Source organism: Nicotiana tomentosiformis, chromosome 12, assembly GCF_000390325.3.
Source record: "Nicotiana tomentosiformis chromosome 12, ASM39032v3, whole genome shotgun sequence".
Taxonomy (NCBI): Eukaryota; Viridiplantae; Streptophyta; class Magnoliopsida; order Solanales; family Solanaceae; genus Nicotiana; species Nicotiana tomentosiformis.
This window is the reverse complement of record NC_090823.1, coordinates 7300656-7318262: the sequence shown is the minus strand read 5'-3', so window position 1 is coordinate 7318262 and position 17607 is coordinate 7300656. Positions and strand designations below refer to the sequence as shown.

Sequence of the window (17607 nt, the reverse complement as noted above, 5' to 3'; positions counted from 1 at the left end):
GTGGCGCTTAAGTATTGTATCACATATTTTACGTTTACTTTTTTCAGCAACAACCAATAGTTAATTTAACAAACAGAAGAACCAAGTTAGGCAAAAAAAATTATACTATTATTCAAACGTCAAGAACAACACATGGTTTGAACAAAACTAGGAGATTCAAGTTGCTTATTTAAAAATAAAAATAAAACGATCACCGAGATGAAAAAATCACTCAATGATTTAGATTTTAATGGAGTCCACCAGTAAAGCGATGATGTGAGGTTTTAGAACCTTTTCTGGATGAGTGTATCCATCTTGATTGTGCTTGTAAGTGACATCTATAATACGAGCGAGATTGAGAATACGAGTGAGAATTTCTGTAGAAACAGGAGTTGGTCGAAGAAATCCTTCATTCACATCCTTCCATGCAATCTCAGCCATTTCTTGGAATTTTTCCATTGCTACTTCTGTTGATACGCCATAATCCCTCATATAACACTCAATTCCTGTTGCAATTTGGCCCCTACCCTTCTCAACCTAAAATAGCAATTACAATGTACGTAGTATAAGTACAAAATCGACTTATATATTTTTAAGTGCAACAATCATATAAGATGCTTCAATTTAATGTAATGCGATTGATGTGTACCTCATATGTGGCAATGTCATCTACAACTCGACATAATGTTACATTGGCTTCCAAAATTTTAGGGTTCGTATCCAACCACTCAAAATCATCCCTGGCAGCTGATTTCATTCCCAAGTAGGATGTTGTAGTTAGCAAGTAATATGTGCTAGTAGCTAATGCATTGTTAAGATACTCAGAAACAGGTGGCATATATCCCTCAATGAACCACTTTGCTTCAACAAAATAATTTCTCACAATTTCCTTCATCTATTTAACACAAACAAAGACGACATTCAAAAATTAATCTATACATCATAAAGAAAAATAAGGAAAATACAGGTGATTTGTTATATATAAATCAGGGAGTCATACTCTTTCTTTCGCGTAGTGGACAACATAGGATCTGCCATCCGTTGACAATTCCTTTTCATAATCTTCATAAAGGTCTATAAGAGCCTTAAAACTGATTTTCATGTAGTCTGGGAGTCGATCAATTTGACTAATATCCCACCTAATACATTAAAAAATTTAACATATAGTAAGTTTCCCATTTAAGAAAACATCTAATAAATTCATAAACTGTGGAAACACAAGTTTATACCTCTGTATGGCATCAGTGTAGACCTCAAGTTCTTTTACAATGCCATAAGCATCGAATGTGTCATCTACTATCGAAATCATTGCTATAGTCTTAGCAAGCATGACACGAGCCTGAGAATATTGAGGTTCAGCATACACCCCCATCGTCCAAAAGTAGCATTCAACAGCTCTATCCCTAGCATATGGAAGTGTTGTCACAAAATCCAAATCTTTCCACCACCTACAAAATAACCTTAGAATATGAGAAATTATTATTAACAAATAATTTATATGTTTTTTACGTAAAACATATCATTGTACCTTGATACTTGGCTAAGTTCTTGTTTATGCAACATCTGAAGTAAGTTGTAATCCAATTTAGCAAATCGAAGTAGCACATCATTTTTCAGTTCCTCCTCTTCGTAGATAGAGATGAAGTAACGCGTCTCCACTCTTGGAATGCTTTTATGCAGAGATTGCTCAAGGGCATGCATCACTTGCTTACTCAGAGGTGACTTCAAATGTGGAGTTGCAGATTCAAGATGAGCAGTGGCAAAAGCAAATGCCTCTTCCAAAATATCCTCTCCATGTGTCCGTACATGTGAAGCTTCGTATAAGCTCAATAGACCCTTTGCATCTTTACTAAGACTAAGAGACTCCTTGAATTTGCCGTTTGCGTCTTGGAATCTGCTGAAAATTTCTGGATCATGAATAAAAAACAAAAGATTAGTTTTCATGCAGCAAAAGTTGAAACATTGGTGTAAGAATATGTAATGGACCTACTTGGGGAGATATTGTAACCATGTTGTCTCAACATTCGAAATTGAAGGGCACAAGTGTACAAATCATTAATGTACTCATGACCTTCAAAGTTTGGATCTTCTTTATAAATCTGATCCAACCTGTCATCTATTTGTTTCTCAAAATGATAAGCTAAGCCAAGTCGCTCAACAGTGTCTATCAGATTCAGCTTTTCAGCCAATGATCTTTCACAAGCTGCTGCCAACATACTCTTTGTTTCCTCCTTCAATGTTTCAATCTCTTGACCATATTTTTCTGCTACCTGTAAATGTATTTATTAACTTCATTCATATATGTTCAACTAAAAAAATTGTATTCATATTCAAACATAACTTTAATACTCAAATATTATTTTCGTTTAGAATTTTTTTTTTCCACATCTTTTCGCAATTTTACCATTCTTATGTCCAAACGCCCACTAAATTTTTCATTTTAAACTAATATCTTGGAAATTTCAAACTAGTTCCACAAGTTGCATAGTACTTCTTTCGTTTACAAGTATCTAAATATTGTCTTGTTAAGATAATTGTTCGAGTCTTAAAAATCAAAAAGCGCCATCATTTTAATACCCAAAAAAAAAAAAATTTAGCTGGCAGTACTTATTTCAAATGAAAGGTACGTATGTCAGCCAGGGGAGGAGCCAGCTTTTTCGCTACGAATTCAGCCGAACCCAGTAGTTTTTGTTCAAACCTTATATTTATTTTAAGAAATTCATTGAATATACACAAATTATTAAGTTAGAACCCAGTAACTTAAAAGAACTTGAATCCTGAACCTATAAGCTTCAAATCTTGGCTCCGCCTATGATGTATACCAAATATTTCCAAGGAGTTACTTCAAAACTAATAGAGAAGATTTTATAAATACCTGATTGTCAACAGAGAATGAATGGAAACTGTCACCCCAAAGACTTGGAGAGAAATTGGCAACTGGACGAACAATCTGCTCATCGTTGTTAATGAGGGCAGCTTGGGTCATTTCTAGAAAACTGGATATAAGCTAGTGGAAATTAAATGCAAGTTAAAGAGTTTTTTTTTTCCTTTGTTTTGCTTTTATCTTTTATTTCTTGGCGCAGAGAACTGAACAAGCTAAGTGATGATCGAAATGGAAAAGAATGTATGGGTATTTATACTGACGAGAGTCTTTTTCAGTAGTATGCAAACATCCTTAATTAATTATTTCTCTTTTGAAATTCTTGTTGCAGCAGGTATCCTCTGTTGCCTTACTTGACTATAGAGCACTTGAAAACTTCTTCTTTTTTTACTAGTCATGGGAGAGTAAATATCAGTGTAAAAAACAAAAAGAAACAGTATATACTATTGGTTTAAGTTATTACTCTATTTTTTAGATCACTGGATGAGGCTTATTATAAAAAGTTAGTCAACTTAATATGATAGTGTCAAAAAATTTCCAAGCTTATAATATAAACTAATAAAACACGTTATTGCATTTTAAAATATATAGTAAAATATTTCAAAAAATCTTACTTATTATTTTTGATTAATTCTTCAAATTCTAATAGATTAATATAGGTGAAACTATTTTTTATTTTTTTTAATAAGCATGTAAAGTAAGAAAAGAATCAAGAATTTTCATCTCTTTAATTTATAGAAATAAATATTTGAACAGGCCGTTGAAGAAACTTCTTATTGAATGAGAAAGTTTCTAATATTTAAAGATGATTAATACATTATCGTTATTCTAAAAGGTCATATACGGAGTGTATTCTGTGTTTAGAACAACGTCCGATTTCTTTTGTTTAAGAAAGCAAAAATATTAACCGGAATATGAGATGTGAAATATGATGCAAATAAAACCAACCTCCATCAAACGAAATATGAACCGGTTCCTTTTCTTTAAAGTAAGTACATATTGTTATAAAATAAAGACTATAAAAGAAATAAACTGAAGACAAATATAGAGGGAGATTGATATTTTATTCAACTTTCAAACTTTTGTACATAATGAACTGAATTCTCCTCTATTTATAGAAGAAAGGAAGCTGCTGTGTAAGTTGCTACTACAAGCTGCTGTGTAAGTTGCTTGTAAGCTGCTACTCTAAGTTGTTGTGCCAAATATAGATAATCTTCTATCACGGGTAATATTTATCCATAACGGAGTACCGAAAGGATAAGCTTCTTCAGGAGACTTATTTCCAATAGAGTACTAAATAGATAAACATATTTACGGCGGAGTCTCATATGGATAAAAATTTTCAAGAAGCTTATTTACAACGGAGTACTAAATGAACATCCATAATATAATATATTCATAACACTCTCCCTTGGATGTTCATTAAAAGATAATGTGCCTCGTTAAAACCTTACTAGGTAAAACCCTGTGGGAAAAAAATCCTAGTGAAGGAAAAAGAGTACACATATTTAGTAATACGTATTGCTAACTACCTCATTAAAAATCTTATAAGGAAAACCCAGTGGGAAAAAATCTTAGTAAGGAAAAAAGAGTACATAGCATATTTTACTCCCCCTGATGAAAACCTTGTTTCAAATATTTAAGTCCCCGCATTCCAATCTTGTATACCATCTTCTCAAAAGTTGAAGTTGGTAAAGATTTAGTAAATAAATCTGCTAGATTATCACTTGAACAGATTTGATGCACATCAATGTCACCATTTTTCTGAAGATCGTTTGTGTAGAATAATTTTGGTGAAATGTGTTTCGTTCTATATCCTTTTATAAATCCTCCATTCAATTGGGCTATGCATGCAGCATTGTCTTCGTATAAAATTGTGGGTCTTTTCTCACATTTCAAACCATATTTTTCTCGAATAAAATAAATTATTGATCTCAACCATACGCATTCCCTACTTGCTTCATGAATAGCTATTATTTCAGCATGATTTGAAGAAGTAGCAACAATAGATTGTTTTGTGGAGCGCCATGATATGATAGTACCTCCACATGTAAAAACGTACCCTATTTGAGATCTAGCTTTATGGGGGATCAGATAAATAACATGCATCTGCATAACCAACAAGATATGTACTATCTTTATTAGCATAAAAAAAAACCATATTAAGAGTTTCCTTTAAATATTGCAATATATGCTTAATCTCGTTCCAATGTCTCTGTGTAGGAGAAGAACTATATCTTGCTAGTAAATCAACAGAAAATGCTATGTCAGGCCTTGTAGCATTAGCAAGATACATTAGTGCACTAATTGTACTGAGATAGGGTACTTCGGGACCAAGGAGTTCCTCATCCTCTTCTGGAGGTCGGAACAAATCTTTATTCACTTCAAGTGATCGAACAACCATTGGTGTACTCAATGGGTGCGCTTTGTCCATGTAAAAGCATTTTAAGACCATTTCTGTATAAGCAGATTGATGGATAAAGATTTCGTCTGTTAAATGTTCAATTTGCAGACCAAGACAGTTTTGTCTTTCCAAGATCTTTCATCTCAAATTCTTTCTTAAGATATTCAATTGTCTTTTGGAGCTTTTCTGAAGTTCCAACAAGATTTATGTCATCAACATAAACAGCAAGTATAACAAATTCTGAAGCCATTTTCTTGATAAAACTACATGGACAAATAACATCATTTGTGTAATCCTCTTTCAGCAAATATTCGCTGGGGCGATTATACCACATGCGCCCAGATTGTTTTAAACCGTACAAAGATCTTTGTAATCTGATTGAGTACATTTCCCAAGATTTTGAATATGCTTCAGCATTTTAAATCCTTCGGGTATTTTCATATAAATCTCATTATCAAGTGACCCATACAGATAAGCTGTAACCACATCCATTAGATGTATCTCAAGCCTTTCACGTAAGGCTAAACTGATGAGATATCGAAATGTTATGGCATCCATAACTGGTGAATATGTTTCTTCATAACCGACTCCAGGTCGTTGTGAGAATCCTTGTGCAACAAGGCGAGCCTTGTATCTTTCAACTTCATTTTTATCATTCCTTTTTCGCACAAAAACCCATTTATGACCAACTGACTTTATACCAGCAGGTGTTTGGACTACTGATCCAAAGACCTCTCTTTTAGCAAGTGACTTCAATTCCGATTGAATTGACTTTTACCATTTGGGCCAATCATATCTTTATCGACATTCTTCGACAGATCGGGGTTCAAAATCCTCACTATCTTGTATAATGTTAAGTGCAACATTATAAGCAAAAATATTATCCACCATTATTTCAGATCGATTTAAATTAATCTCATCACCAGTAGAACTTAATAAAAGTTCCTCACTCACTTGAGCCTCGGGTTCATTGATTTCTTCATGAATCTCAGAACTAATCAGATCTTGGGTCTCTTCAGGAGATCCCTTCATAATATCATTTTGATCATTTGTCGATTTTCTTTTTCTAGGATTTCGGTCCTTAGAACCCAAAGGTCTACCACGCTTCAGGCGTGCTTTAGGTTCACTAGCCCTTATGCTAGTAGATGGTCCTGCTGGAACATTAATTTGGATAGGCACATTCTCTGCAGGGATATGCGACTTAGTTATCCTTTTTAAATCAGTAAATGCGTCTGGCATTTGATTTTCTATATTCTGTAAATGGATGATCTTCTGGACCTCCTAATTACATATAAGGGTACGTGGATCAAAGTGAGATAATGATAAAACTTTTCACACAATTTCTCTTTTGATTTCCTTTTTCTCTCCCCCAAATTGTGGGAAATTTGTTTCATCAAATCGACAATCTGCAAATCGAGCAGTAAATAAATCTCCCGTCAATGGTTCAAGATTGCGAATAATAGAGGGTGATTCAAACCCAATATATATTCCTAACCTTCTTTGGGGGCCCACCTTACTGCGTTGTGGTGGTGCTACTGGCACATATACAGCACATCCAAAAATTCGTAGATGGGAAATATTTGGTTCATGACCAAAAATTAATTGTGACGGAGAGTATTTATTATAATGTGTTGGTCTGAGACGGATAAGTGATGTTGCGTGCAAGATAGCATGGCCCCAAACAGTAGTGGGCAATTTTGTTTTCATAAGTAGTGGTCTTGCTATCAATTGCAGTCGTTTAATAAATGACTTTGTAAGTCCATTTTAGTATGAACATAAGCTACAGGATGTTCAACTTTTATCCCAACTGATAGACAGTAATCATCAAAAGCTTGAGATGAGAATTCTCCAGCATTATCAAGGAGAATAGCCTTTATAGGATAATCTGGGAATGTGCCCTTAATCGAATTATTTGGGCTAATAACTTTGCAAACGCCAGGTTGCGAGATGATAGTAGGCACACATGAGACCATCTTGAAGATGCATCTATTAGGACCATAAAATATCTAAACAGCCCACTTGGTGGGTGAATAGGTCCACATATATCCCCATGTATACGTTCTAAAAAGGCAGGGGACTCAATGCCAACCTTCATTGGTGATGGTCTAGTGATCATTTTGCCTTGATAACAAGCATCACAAGAAAATTCATCATTTGTAAGAATCTTCAGGTTCTTTAATGGATGCCCACTCGAATTTTCAATAATTCGTCTCATCATTATTGATCCAGGATGGCCCAAACGGCCATGCCAAAGGAAAAAGGATTTTAATCAGTAAACTTCCGGTTTACGATAGAGTGTGCTTCAACTGTACTAATCTTTAAATAGTATAAGCCAGAAGATAAAGTTGGTAACTTTTCTACAATGCATTTCTGACCAAAAATATTCTTTGTAATACAAAGATATTCCACGTTCATTTCATCTATTGTCTCAACATGATGCCCATTTCGGCGGATAGCTATAAAACTCAACATGTTTCTTCGGGACTTGGAGGAGAATAATGCATTGTATATTATAAGTTTTTTTTCCTTAGACAGAAATATAGTAGCTCTTCCGGAGCCTTCAATCAAACTTATATTATCATAAATTGTAGAAACATTTGCTTTTTCCTTATGCAAATAAGAAAAGTATTTCTGATCTTTGAATATGGCAGGAGTTGTTCCACTATCAATTACACAAATATCTTCATGATTGGTCTTTGATCCAAACATAATTTTAGGATTATCCATATTCTTCAAAATGACATAAACAAAATAAATATGATAGTAAACATCATTTTCAAAGCATAACTTTTATTTATGTACAACAATTACATAACCATACTATCTACTACAAACAATAAAAATTAAAATATTTACATTTCTACAGATTCACTACCGATCACATGACTTGTTTCTCCTTCTAGGAGTACAAAATAATCAGCTACATTTAAATGCATGAAGTCTAAATTATCTACAGAAATAAAATTTGCTTCAGCAATTTTCTCTGTCTTCTTCAAGGAGGCATGATACAACTCAACTAGGTGCTTTGGCGTACGACATGTACATGACCAGTGCCCTTTTCCTCCACATCTATAGCATGTATTTTCTGGCTTTGTTGCTTGCACCGCTTCATGCTTTTGTTCCTTCCTTTTCCACTGCTGGTGGTGAGGAGGGTTCTTTGGTGCATTGTTATTACCACGATTAGAGTTTCCTCCCCGACCACGGCCATGACCAAGACTGGGGCCACGTCCTCTTCCACGCTTAGCTTGGTGGAAGTTCGTCTCATTCACTTCAGGGAATGGACAAGAACCAGTAGGTCGGCTTTCATGCTTTTTTATTAATAGCCCATTATGTTGCTCGGCTACAAGAAGATGCGAGATAAGTTCAGAATATTTTTTGAATCTCATCTCTCGATATTGCTGCTGCTGGAGCATATTCGAGGCATGAAAAGTGGTGAAAGCTTTCTCCAATATATCATGATCAGTAATATTATCACCACATAGTTTCAATTGGGAAATAATTCTGAACATAGCAGAATTATACTCACTGATAGATTTAAAATCTTGTAGCCTTAGATGAGTCCAATCATAACATGCCTGTGGAAGAACGACCATGTTCAGGTGGTCATATCTATCTTTTAAATTATTTCACAGTATGACTGGATCTTTAACAGTAAGATATTCCATTTTCAGGCCCTCATCAAGGTGGTGGCGTAGGAATATCATTGCTTTGGCACGGTCTTGGTTTGATGCCTGATTTTTATCTTTGATGGTGTCTGCCAGACCCATCACATCAAGATGAATTTTAGCATCAAGCACCCAAGACATGTAGCTTTTGCCCGATATATCCAGGGCTACAAACTCAAGTTTAGAAAGATTTGACATTATTTAGAAAAAATAAAGTTCATACCTATGATACCTTCAAAGTATTTTCTCGGGATGGCAGAGTCTCATGCTGATAATGTGTTATAAAATAAAGACTATAAAAGAAATAAACTGAAGACAAATATAGAGGGAGATTGATATTTTATTCAACTTTCAAACTTCTGTACATAATGAACTGAATTCTCCTCTATTTATAGAAGAAAGGAAGCTGATGTGTAAGTTGCTACTGCAAGCTGCTGTGTAAGCTGCTACTCTAAGTTGTTGTGCCAGATATAGATAATCTTCTATCACAGGTAATATTTATCCATAACGGAGTACCGAAAGGATAAGCTTCTTCAGGAGGTTTATTTTCAATAGAGTACTAAATAGATAAACATATTTACGGCGGAGTCTCATATGGATAAACTTCTTCAGGAAGCTTATTTACAACGGAGTACTAAATGAACATCCATAATATAATATATTCATAACACATATCAATTTTATTCTATTATTTTATTAAGAAAGATAAATTAGCTTCTAAGTAATGTACCGAAAAATCAAAACGAAAAGATAAGATAGAAAACGCAGGTACACAAGGATAATTTCTAAAATTATTTCAGGAAACAAAATTTCTAAGATTAAAAGAAATTTGACAAACAAACGAAAACAAATTCTAGGACAAAAGTAAATGGCACCTAATACATATCAATGATTGAAGACAAGGGTGAGAAAATTGGGATTGATCTTGTAAATTGACGAGTCATAGGTAAGTTTTGAACTTTGTAATCATATGAATTTAGCAACACATATGACATAGGCCCTAACTGGATTATTGATATCGAGTTTGTCTATTCATTTATTATTGTTCTCATATTCGTGAGGCAACATTTTGACGATTAACTATATTATAGGCAGATTAGTATTTTAAATCGGAAAAAGCCTTAATATAACATATAATTACAAAATAAAAATTGAAAGAAAGACAAAGAGCAAAAAAATTACCTTGAGAGCTTGGAACGATAATCCAAGCTAAACTTCAAAGATAACTAACCACAAAGTCATCAAAGTAATAGATAAATAATGGTATCGCAAACTAAACTTATCATTAACTCGTAAATTTAAACAGAAATTCTTGAAGCAAAAAAAGAGTAGACACCTCTTGTTGATCTTCATTTGCTCTTCGAGTTTTTTCACTATCAAATTATCATCCTTACGGATCTACATCTTCACTTTATCATTCTTAACATATATTATCATTATCATATACTCACTTCATTCACTTTTACTTGACACTTTGACTTTTCACGCCACTTAAGAAATAATAAATGAAGTGCATAATTTATCATGATACCCATATTAATTGATGCATATTTTATTAGATTTGAGAAAAGGATTTGAAATGAGAAATAAATACTGTGGGTATAACAAGAAAACAATTGTCTTCTCTTGATATACGTAAAGTGACAAGTAAAAATTAAAATTTATTTTTAGTATACATGCCAAGTAAAAGTGAAAGGAGAAAGTAGTAGTAATGGACCATAATTGTGGAATAGGGAAGGTTGTAAGGTCCATAACATTCATTATTGGGACCGTTTCTTTCATTAATGGGTGGGATATTTATTGTATAAAGAAAATAGCAGACAAATATGAAAAAAGGTGTGATGACCCAAAATATCATCTTTAAATTTAATAATTAATTATGTGTTCTAAGATCTTAAAAAGTACTATTTATCATTCCTCGACTTGCGTGCGCAATCTGTAAAATTTTATGGAAATATTTTATGTGAAAAATTGATTAAAATGTGGATTAGAGCTTTAAAACTCAATTGAGTTTACTTTGGTCAATATTTTTAGCAAACGGACTCAGATCAATGTTTCGACAGTTCAAGTAGGTCCGTATCGTGATTTGAGACTTGGGCGTATGCCCGGAATCAAATTCCGAGGTCCCTAGCCCGAGATATGGAATTTTGATGAAAAATTAAAATGTTTAAATTCAAATAGTGATCGGATATCTAATTATGTTAAAATGACACCGGAATAGAATTTTGATTATTCCAACACCTCTGTATGGTGATTTTGGACTTAGGAGCGTGCTTGAAATTTTATTTGAAAGTCCGTAGTTAAATTAGGCTTGAAATGGTTAAAAACAAGAATTTAAGTTTGGAAGTTTGACCAAGGATTTGACTTTTTGATACCGTAGTCGGAATCCAGTTCCGAAATGTTTTATAGCTCCGTTATATCATTTATGACTTGTGTGTAAAATTTGAGGTCAATCGAAGTTGATTTGATAGGTTTCGACATCGAATATAGGAGTTGGAAATTTTAAGTTTCATTTAGCTTGAATAGGAGCATAATTCACGGTTTTAGCGTCGTTTTATTTGATTTGAGGTTTCAAATAAGTTCGTATGATGTTTTAGGTCATGTTGGTATATTTGGTTGAGGTCCCGAGGGCCTCAGGTGAGTTTCGGATGGTTAACATATCAAAAATTGGACTTAAAAAGCTGCTACAATTTTTCCTCTTATGTTGGACATTCTGGGCTGTGATCGAGCCCAGGTATCGAGCCCAGATATCGAGCCCAGGGTTGACGAGGCTCAGGCTCGAGCTTGTGTATCGAAACCATGATCGAAGGTCCAGCTCGAGGGCCATGATCGAAGGCAAGGCTCGAGGGCCAGGATCGAGACCCAAGATCGAGGGTTACTATCGAAGGACCAAGCCCGATGCCATGATTGAGGCTATGATCGAATGACCATGCTCGATGGCATAATCGAGGCCATGACCGAGGTCCAGGCTCGAGCCTGTGCCACGAAGCCAAGATCGAGGGCCAGGATCGAAGCACGATCGAGGCCCTATTCGAGGCCCAAGATGAGGCAACCCATGATCGGACTCACCATGATCGGACTCCCCATGATCAGACTCCCCATGATTGGATTCCCCCATGATCAAGGTCACCCCGGACAGATCTGTAAGTTATAAAAACAGGGGGGCTTCGTCCATTTCGCCATTTTTAACAACTTGGAGCTTGAGCAGAAATCGTGCTTAATAATAATAATAAATACACGATACTTTAACGGTTTGTTGCAGCTTGTAAAACTATTTGATAAATTGGAAATTCATTGAAATTGAATTGTAGTTTTGTAAAACTATTTGATAAATTGGAATTTTTATTGAAATTGAAGGATTTAATATATATATATATATATATATATATATATATATTGAGAATCGTCGCATTTTGAAGGAATTTAATTATCTTCTACTGGTTAAATAAATTATTGTTATATTCTATGAATCATGTTGATTTAAATATTCTAGCTTTATTTCAATTATTATTATTATTATTGACTCATAGTGAGTATCAAAGTCGGCCATCTCGTCTCTACCACTTCGAGATTAGGCTTGATACTTACTGAGTACACGTTGTTTACGTACTCATACTACACTTGCTGCACTTTTGTGTAGGATCTGAGACAGGTACTAGTGGAGGACCTATCATCACATATCCACGCCATCCCGAGGCATAGTGGTGAGTTGTTCCTCTGATCCGTTCTGCAGCTACTAGTGTCTCTCTTTATATTTTTCATTATGTCTATTTTTATTTCAGACAGTATTTGAGGTTTTGTATAATCTACTAGATGCTCATACATTTGTGACACTAGGTCTTGGCACACACATTGGTTGGTTTGGGTTTTATTATATTTTTCGGGTTTAAATTTTTAACAATATATGCTTAATTTATTAGTTGGCTTGCCTAACTGTAGCGTTGAGCGCCATCACGACTTATAGGTGAAATTGGATCGTGACAAAAGGGATAAAAGTCCAAAAAGGAAAAAATAGATAAATAAGATCTTTGGTCAAAGAGATGTGTCAAGTCATCTTCTATTGTTCCAACTTTATATATATATATATATATATAGATAGATGCAACGTGCCTTTTTCCCTTTCTATTCCTATTGCCGTCTTATTTCCTTCAGTGGCGTCTGTCTTGATCCAATGCTTCCTTAGCCAACTTTTCCAGTTTCAACTTAAAAAAAGACAATATATGAGAGAAAATCTTAGTACTATGATTTTTCTTTTTTGGTCATAAAGGAAGTACTATTTTTTTCTACTAGCCTCTGTATCCCGTATGAATTGTCACAAAATGTTGCAAAATACAAAAATATGGTTCATTTTCTGACAAGAGATATTTAAATATTCGTTATCTACTCTTTATTATTTACATAGCCGCTTTTCTACCATTCCTATCTATATATATTTTAGAAAATTGCATGTAGTTTGTTAAGAGTATTTTGAAATAGCAAAAATCTTATGTTAATATATTAAAACTAAACTCATTATTTGACTTTTTTGGACGAAATAAGTAGTTAAGTTGTTATCTTTGGTGAACATTGAATCTCGAAACACGTAAATTAATAATCACTATATTTGTAAAGTCGATCATGATTGGTTTTATTTCTTCTTTGATTAATTCCCATATCATAATTTTAATATAACTTGTTCAAATGCCAAATTAAATAAATTGCATTCATTCGTACACTACGGACATTCAACACTTATCTAGTGCAAAGTTTGACAACAACAAAAAATATTTTGTACAAATCAACACATAGTTATTGAAGCAAAATCTAGAAGGTCACTCATTTTGCAGTAGCTTTGGCTCACTGAACTTCTTGGAAGGCACATCTCAGTCCTTTGAACATTTTTCTTCTAACAGTATTAAATTTCTTTCACTTTTAAAAAAAGAACGAAAAGTCAAGCAATTATATCAAATATTTACCAAAATTGACTAATACGAGCTACCAACACAATCTAGGAAACAACCCGCGAAAAGTCATGCATATAACGCATAATCAAAGACACTTTTCTAACGACTCGGCGATCGTTTCGAGTATTACAATTTCGTACCCCGTTTCTCCATTTACTGCAAATTATAATTATGTGACTTGTCGAGGAAATTTCAGAATGAATTGGAACACTTAGTTCCAAGAATTAAAGGTTAAGTGTAAAATTGTTGGTCAAATATTGATTTATGTGAAAACGACTCCGGAATAGAGTTTTGATGATTTCAATATCTCCGTATAGTAATTTTGGACTTAGGAGTATGTCCGAAAAATTATTTGGAAGCCCGTAGTTAAATTAAGCTTGAAATGGCGAAAATAGGAAGTTTAAATTTGGAAGTTTGACCGGGGAGTTGACTTTTTGATATCGGGGTCGGAATCCAGTTCTGAAAATTTTCATAGGTCTGTTATGTCATTTATGACTTGTGTGCAAAATTTGAGGTCAATCAGACTTGTTTCGATAGGTTTCCGCATCGAATGTAGAAGTTGGAATTCGTTAGTTTTCATTAGGCTTGAATTGTGATGCGATTCGTGGTTTTAGCACTGTTTGATGTGATTTGAGGCCTCGACTAAGTTTGTATCGTGTTTTAGGACTTGTTCATAAATTTGGTTGGGGTCCCGGGGGCCTCAGGTGTGTTTCGGGTATGTTTTGGGTGTTATCGGATCATTTTGGGCTACTTGGGTGCTAGTTTTATGATGTCTGGTATTGTCCTTCGCGTTCGCAGGGAGCCTCTTGCGTTCGCGAAGAAGGATTTGGCTCCTGGGATTTTGTTCTTCGCGTTCGCGAAGAACGAATTCTTACTATCCGTCACCCGACTTCGAAAGCTTATATCTTGCAATCTATAAGGAATTTGGAGATGATCCAAAAATAAAAGTTGTAGTCCTTAGTGTCTAGTGTTCAGAAAAATAAATCGTTTAGCATTTGGAGTTGTGTACAAAACGTTGTAGTGGATACACTACAGGCTGTATTTAAAGAGTTTGGAAATAGCGAAAAAGAAATTTCTGCTGCGGAGGGCTAACTTTGGAAGCTTATATCTCGAAATCTATAAGAAATTGTAAGATGAGCAAAACATGAAAGTGTAGACCTTGATGTCTATTTTTCATAAAGTTAAACCATTTTTTATTTGGAGTTCTGTAAAAAATGTTATGACCATTATACTAGAGACTGTCTCTGAAGAGTTTGAAAATGGCCGTTGAGGAATTTGTTCATCGCGAATGCGAGAGGATAGTCGCGAACGTGAAGAACATACCCCTCGGCAGCAGATTTAAAATATGAAATGGGACCATTTTAACGATTTGGAGCTCGGGGAGAGGCGATTTTTGGGAGTTTGGTCAAATTACCCGAATCTATTGCTATTTTTAGCATTTAATTGGTGTTTTAAGTTTGAAAAATTGTGTAAACCCTTAAATTTAAATTGAAGATTTGATGGTCGAGTTGATGTCAAAATTTAGTAAATTTTATATGGTTGGACTCGTGGTTGAATGTACGTTCATATTTTATAACTTTTATTGCGTTCCGAGATGTGGACCCCATTGGAAAGTTTTGAGTGGAATTTCAGATTTTGTTGAAAAATTAGTATTTTCATATGGAATTAATTTCTATAATTGATATTGACTGAATCAAATTAATTGTGACTAGATTAGAGGCGTTCAAAGGACAATTCGCGAGGTAAGGGCATATTAGAATAAAGAATTATACGGTTTCAGGTAAGTAACATTTCTAAACTTGATGATGAGGGTATGAATCCCTGAATTTTGTGTTATATCAATTGTTTAGAGGCGACACACACGTTAATTGACGGACATGTTGGCGTGCATCATAGGAATTATGATTTAATTGAATTTGTGGAGTTGTATAATTAAATAAATGTCATTATCCCCATATCCTCCACGTGTTAGAGAAATTGAGCTGAGACTCATATTGAAGATCATGTTCAGGCTACGTGCTGATATTTTTGGGACCCATATGGATCGTGTTGCTGTGAAATTATTTGTTAAAATTGTAATTGTGTACTTAGTCACATCTATCATTTGCATATCATATCTCAGTCTCTGTTGTCATTCATTGATACATCATATCATCATGTCGAGTTGATTTTCATGGTCATTGAGAACCCGAGAGACTAGATATTTTGAGTGATATTTATGGGATCGGGTTGCACGCCGCAGCATGTTTTATTTATGTATGCCTGGATCTGGCTTATTATGATACTTGAGCTGAAAGAGTCCTTCCGAAGTCTGCACCCCTCCCCCCCACAGTGAGCGCAATTTATTTATATTAGGGATGGAGTTCCCTAGACATGGAGTTGCCTTATTTATTTATATTAGGGAAGGAGTTCCCTAGGCACGGAGTTGCGTTATTTATTTACATTTGGGATGGCGTTTTCTCGGCATGTAGATGCCTTAATTTTACTTATACTTGTGATGCAGTTCCCTGGGCTAGATTGGCCTTGTACAGTACTGAGTGACTGATTGCCAGTTGATACATATATATCTGGGATGGAGTTCCCTGGGATAGAGTGGCCATATACAATACTGAGTGATTGAGTATTTTGAGAGTGTGAGAACACGAGGTTTCAATTGTGGTACATCACATACAACATATATTTTGGCATGTAGATATAGAGATATCATATTACTCATATCATGCAGAATTTATCTATTTTACATGTATTGAGTTTAACTGTTGAACTAGAAAGCATGCCTACATTTTTGTACTGTTATTTCTGTATTAGACTGTACATGTTGAGCTCGTCACTACTTTCATCCCAAAGGTTAGACTTGTTACTTATTGAGTTGGTTGTACTCATACTACACCATGCACCTCGTCTGCAGATCCAGGTACTCCCGGATACGGTGGTTGCCAGATTTGAAGATTTATCTGTTAGAGACTATCAAGGTAGTTGCTTGGCGTTCGCAGACCTTGACTCTCTTTCCTTTCAGTTATTGTAATGTTATATATTTTCAGACATTGTTCTTATCAGTCGGACTTTGTTATTATTTAGATACTCATGTACTCAGTGACACCAGGTTTTGGGAGTATTTTATATCAGTATTTGTGAGATTTTTATATTGAATGTAAGTATGATGTTTTTAAACTTATAGAAATTGTGATTTATTGAGATTGTTGTCTTGAATAATATTGAAATATGCGCCATCACGACATGTGTGATTTTGGGTCATGACAACTTTCTTGTTGTAGCAACTTGTCGAAGATAGATTACAAGCAATAAAATCCATAAGATATTATAGGTAAAGAAACCAACATATATTATGAAAGAAAAACGACCATATGATAAATATTGGTTTCTCGGATTTTGCTTTACATATCTATTAACGGAACAAAAATAAATCAACAAAGATGTAATTTATAAAGTACTATAATTTGATGAGGAAAAACGGTAGAAAACTTCTGCAGATCTAAGAGACATTAGGCGAGATGCAATTGAGACTAATGTCATCGCCATCTCGACTTCTCTTTCGAAGGAAATCACCCAAAACCCTCTCTTTTGTTTCTGGAGATTTGTGTAGTGTTATTTCCTGTAAAGATGGATATTAAATAGAAAAATGACAATTAATTAAGCTAAAGAATGTAACATAAACTTTATAGAAGAATTTAAGGGGGACTGGATGGAAGAAAGTAATGGTAAAAAAAGGTCTCT

General features: G+C 34.4%; 1 protein-coding gene across 1 annotated transcript; it reads right to left on the bottom strand.

Moving 5' to 3' along the window:
• Positions 1-207: 207 nt before the first annotated feature.
• LOC104105223 (viridiflorene synthase-like) lies at positions 208-2980 on the bottom strand. The gene is made up of 7 exons (XM_070192175.1): positions 2855-2980; positions 1970-2249; positions 1508-1886; positions 1209-1427; positions 980-1118; positions 629-874; positions 208-516 (listed from the first exon to the last, which is right to left on the bottom strand). Exons 1-7 carry the CDS (start codon positions 2963-2965, stop codon positions 220-222), a joined length of 1671 nt encoding a protein of 556 aa, XP_070048276.1. The 5' UTR covers positions 2966-2980; the 3' UTR covers positions 208-219.
• Between the last annotated feature and the right edge of the window lie 14627 nt (positions 2981-17607).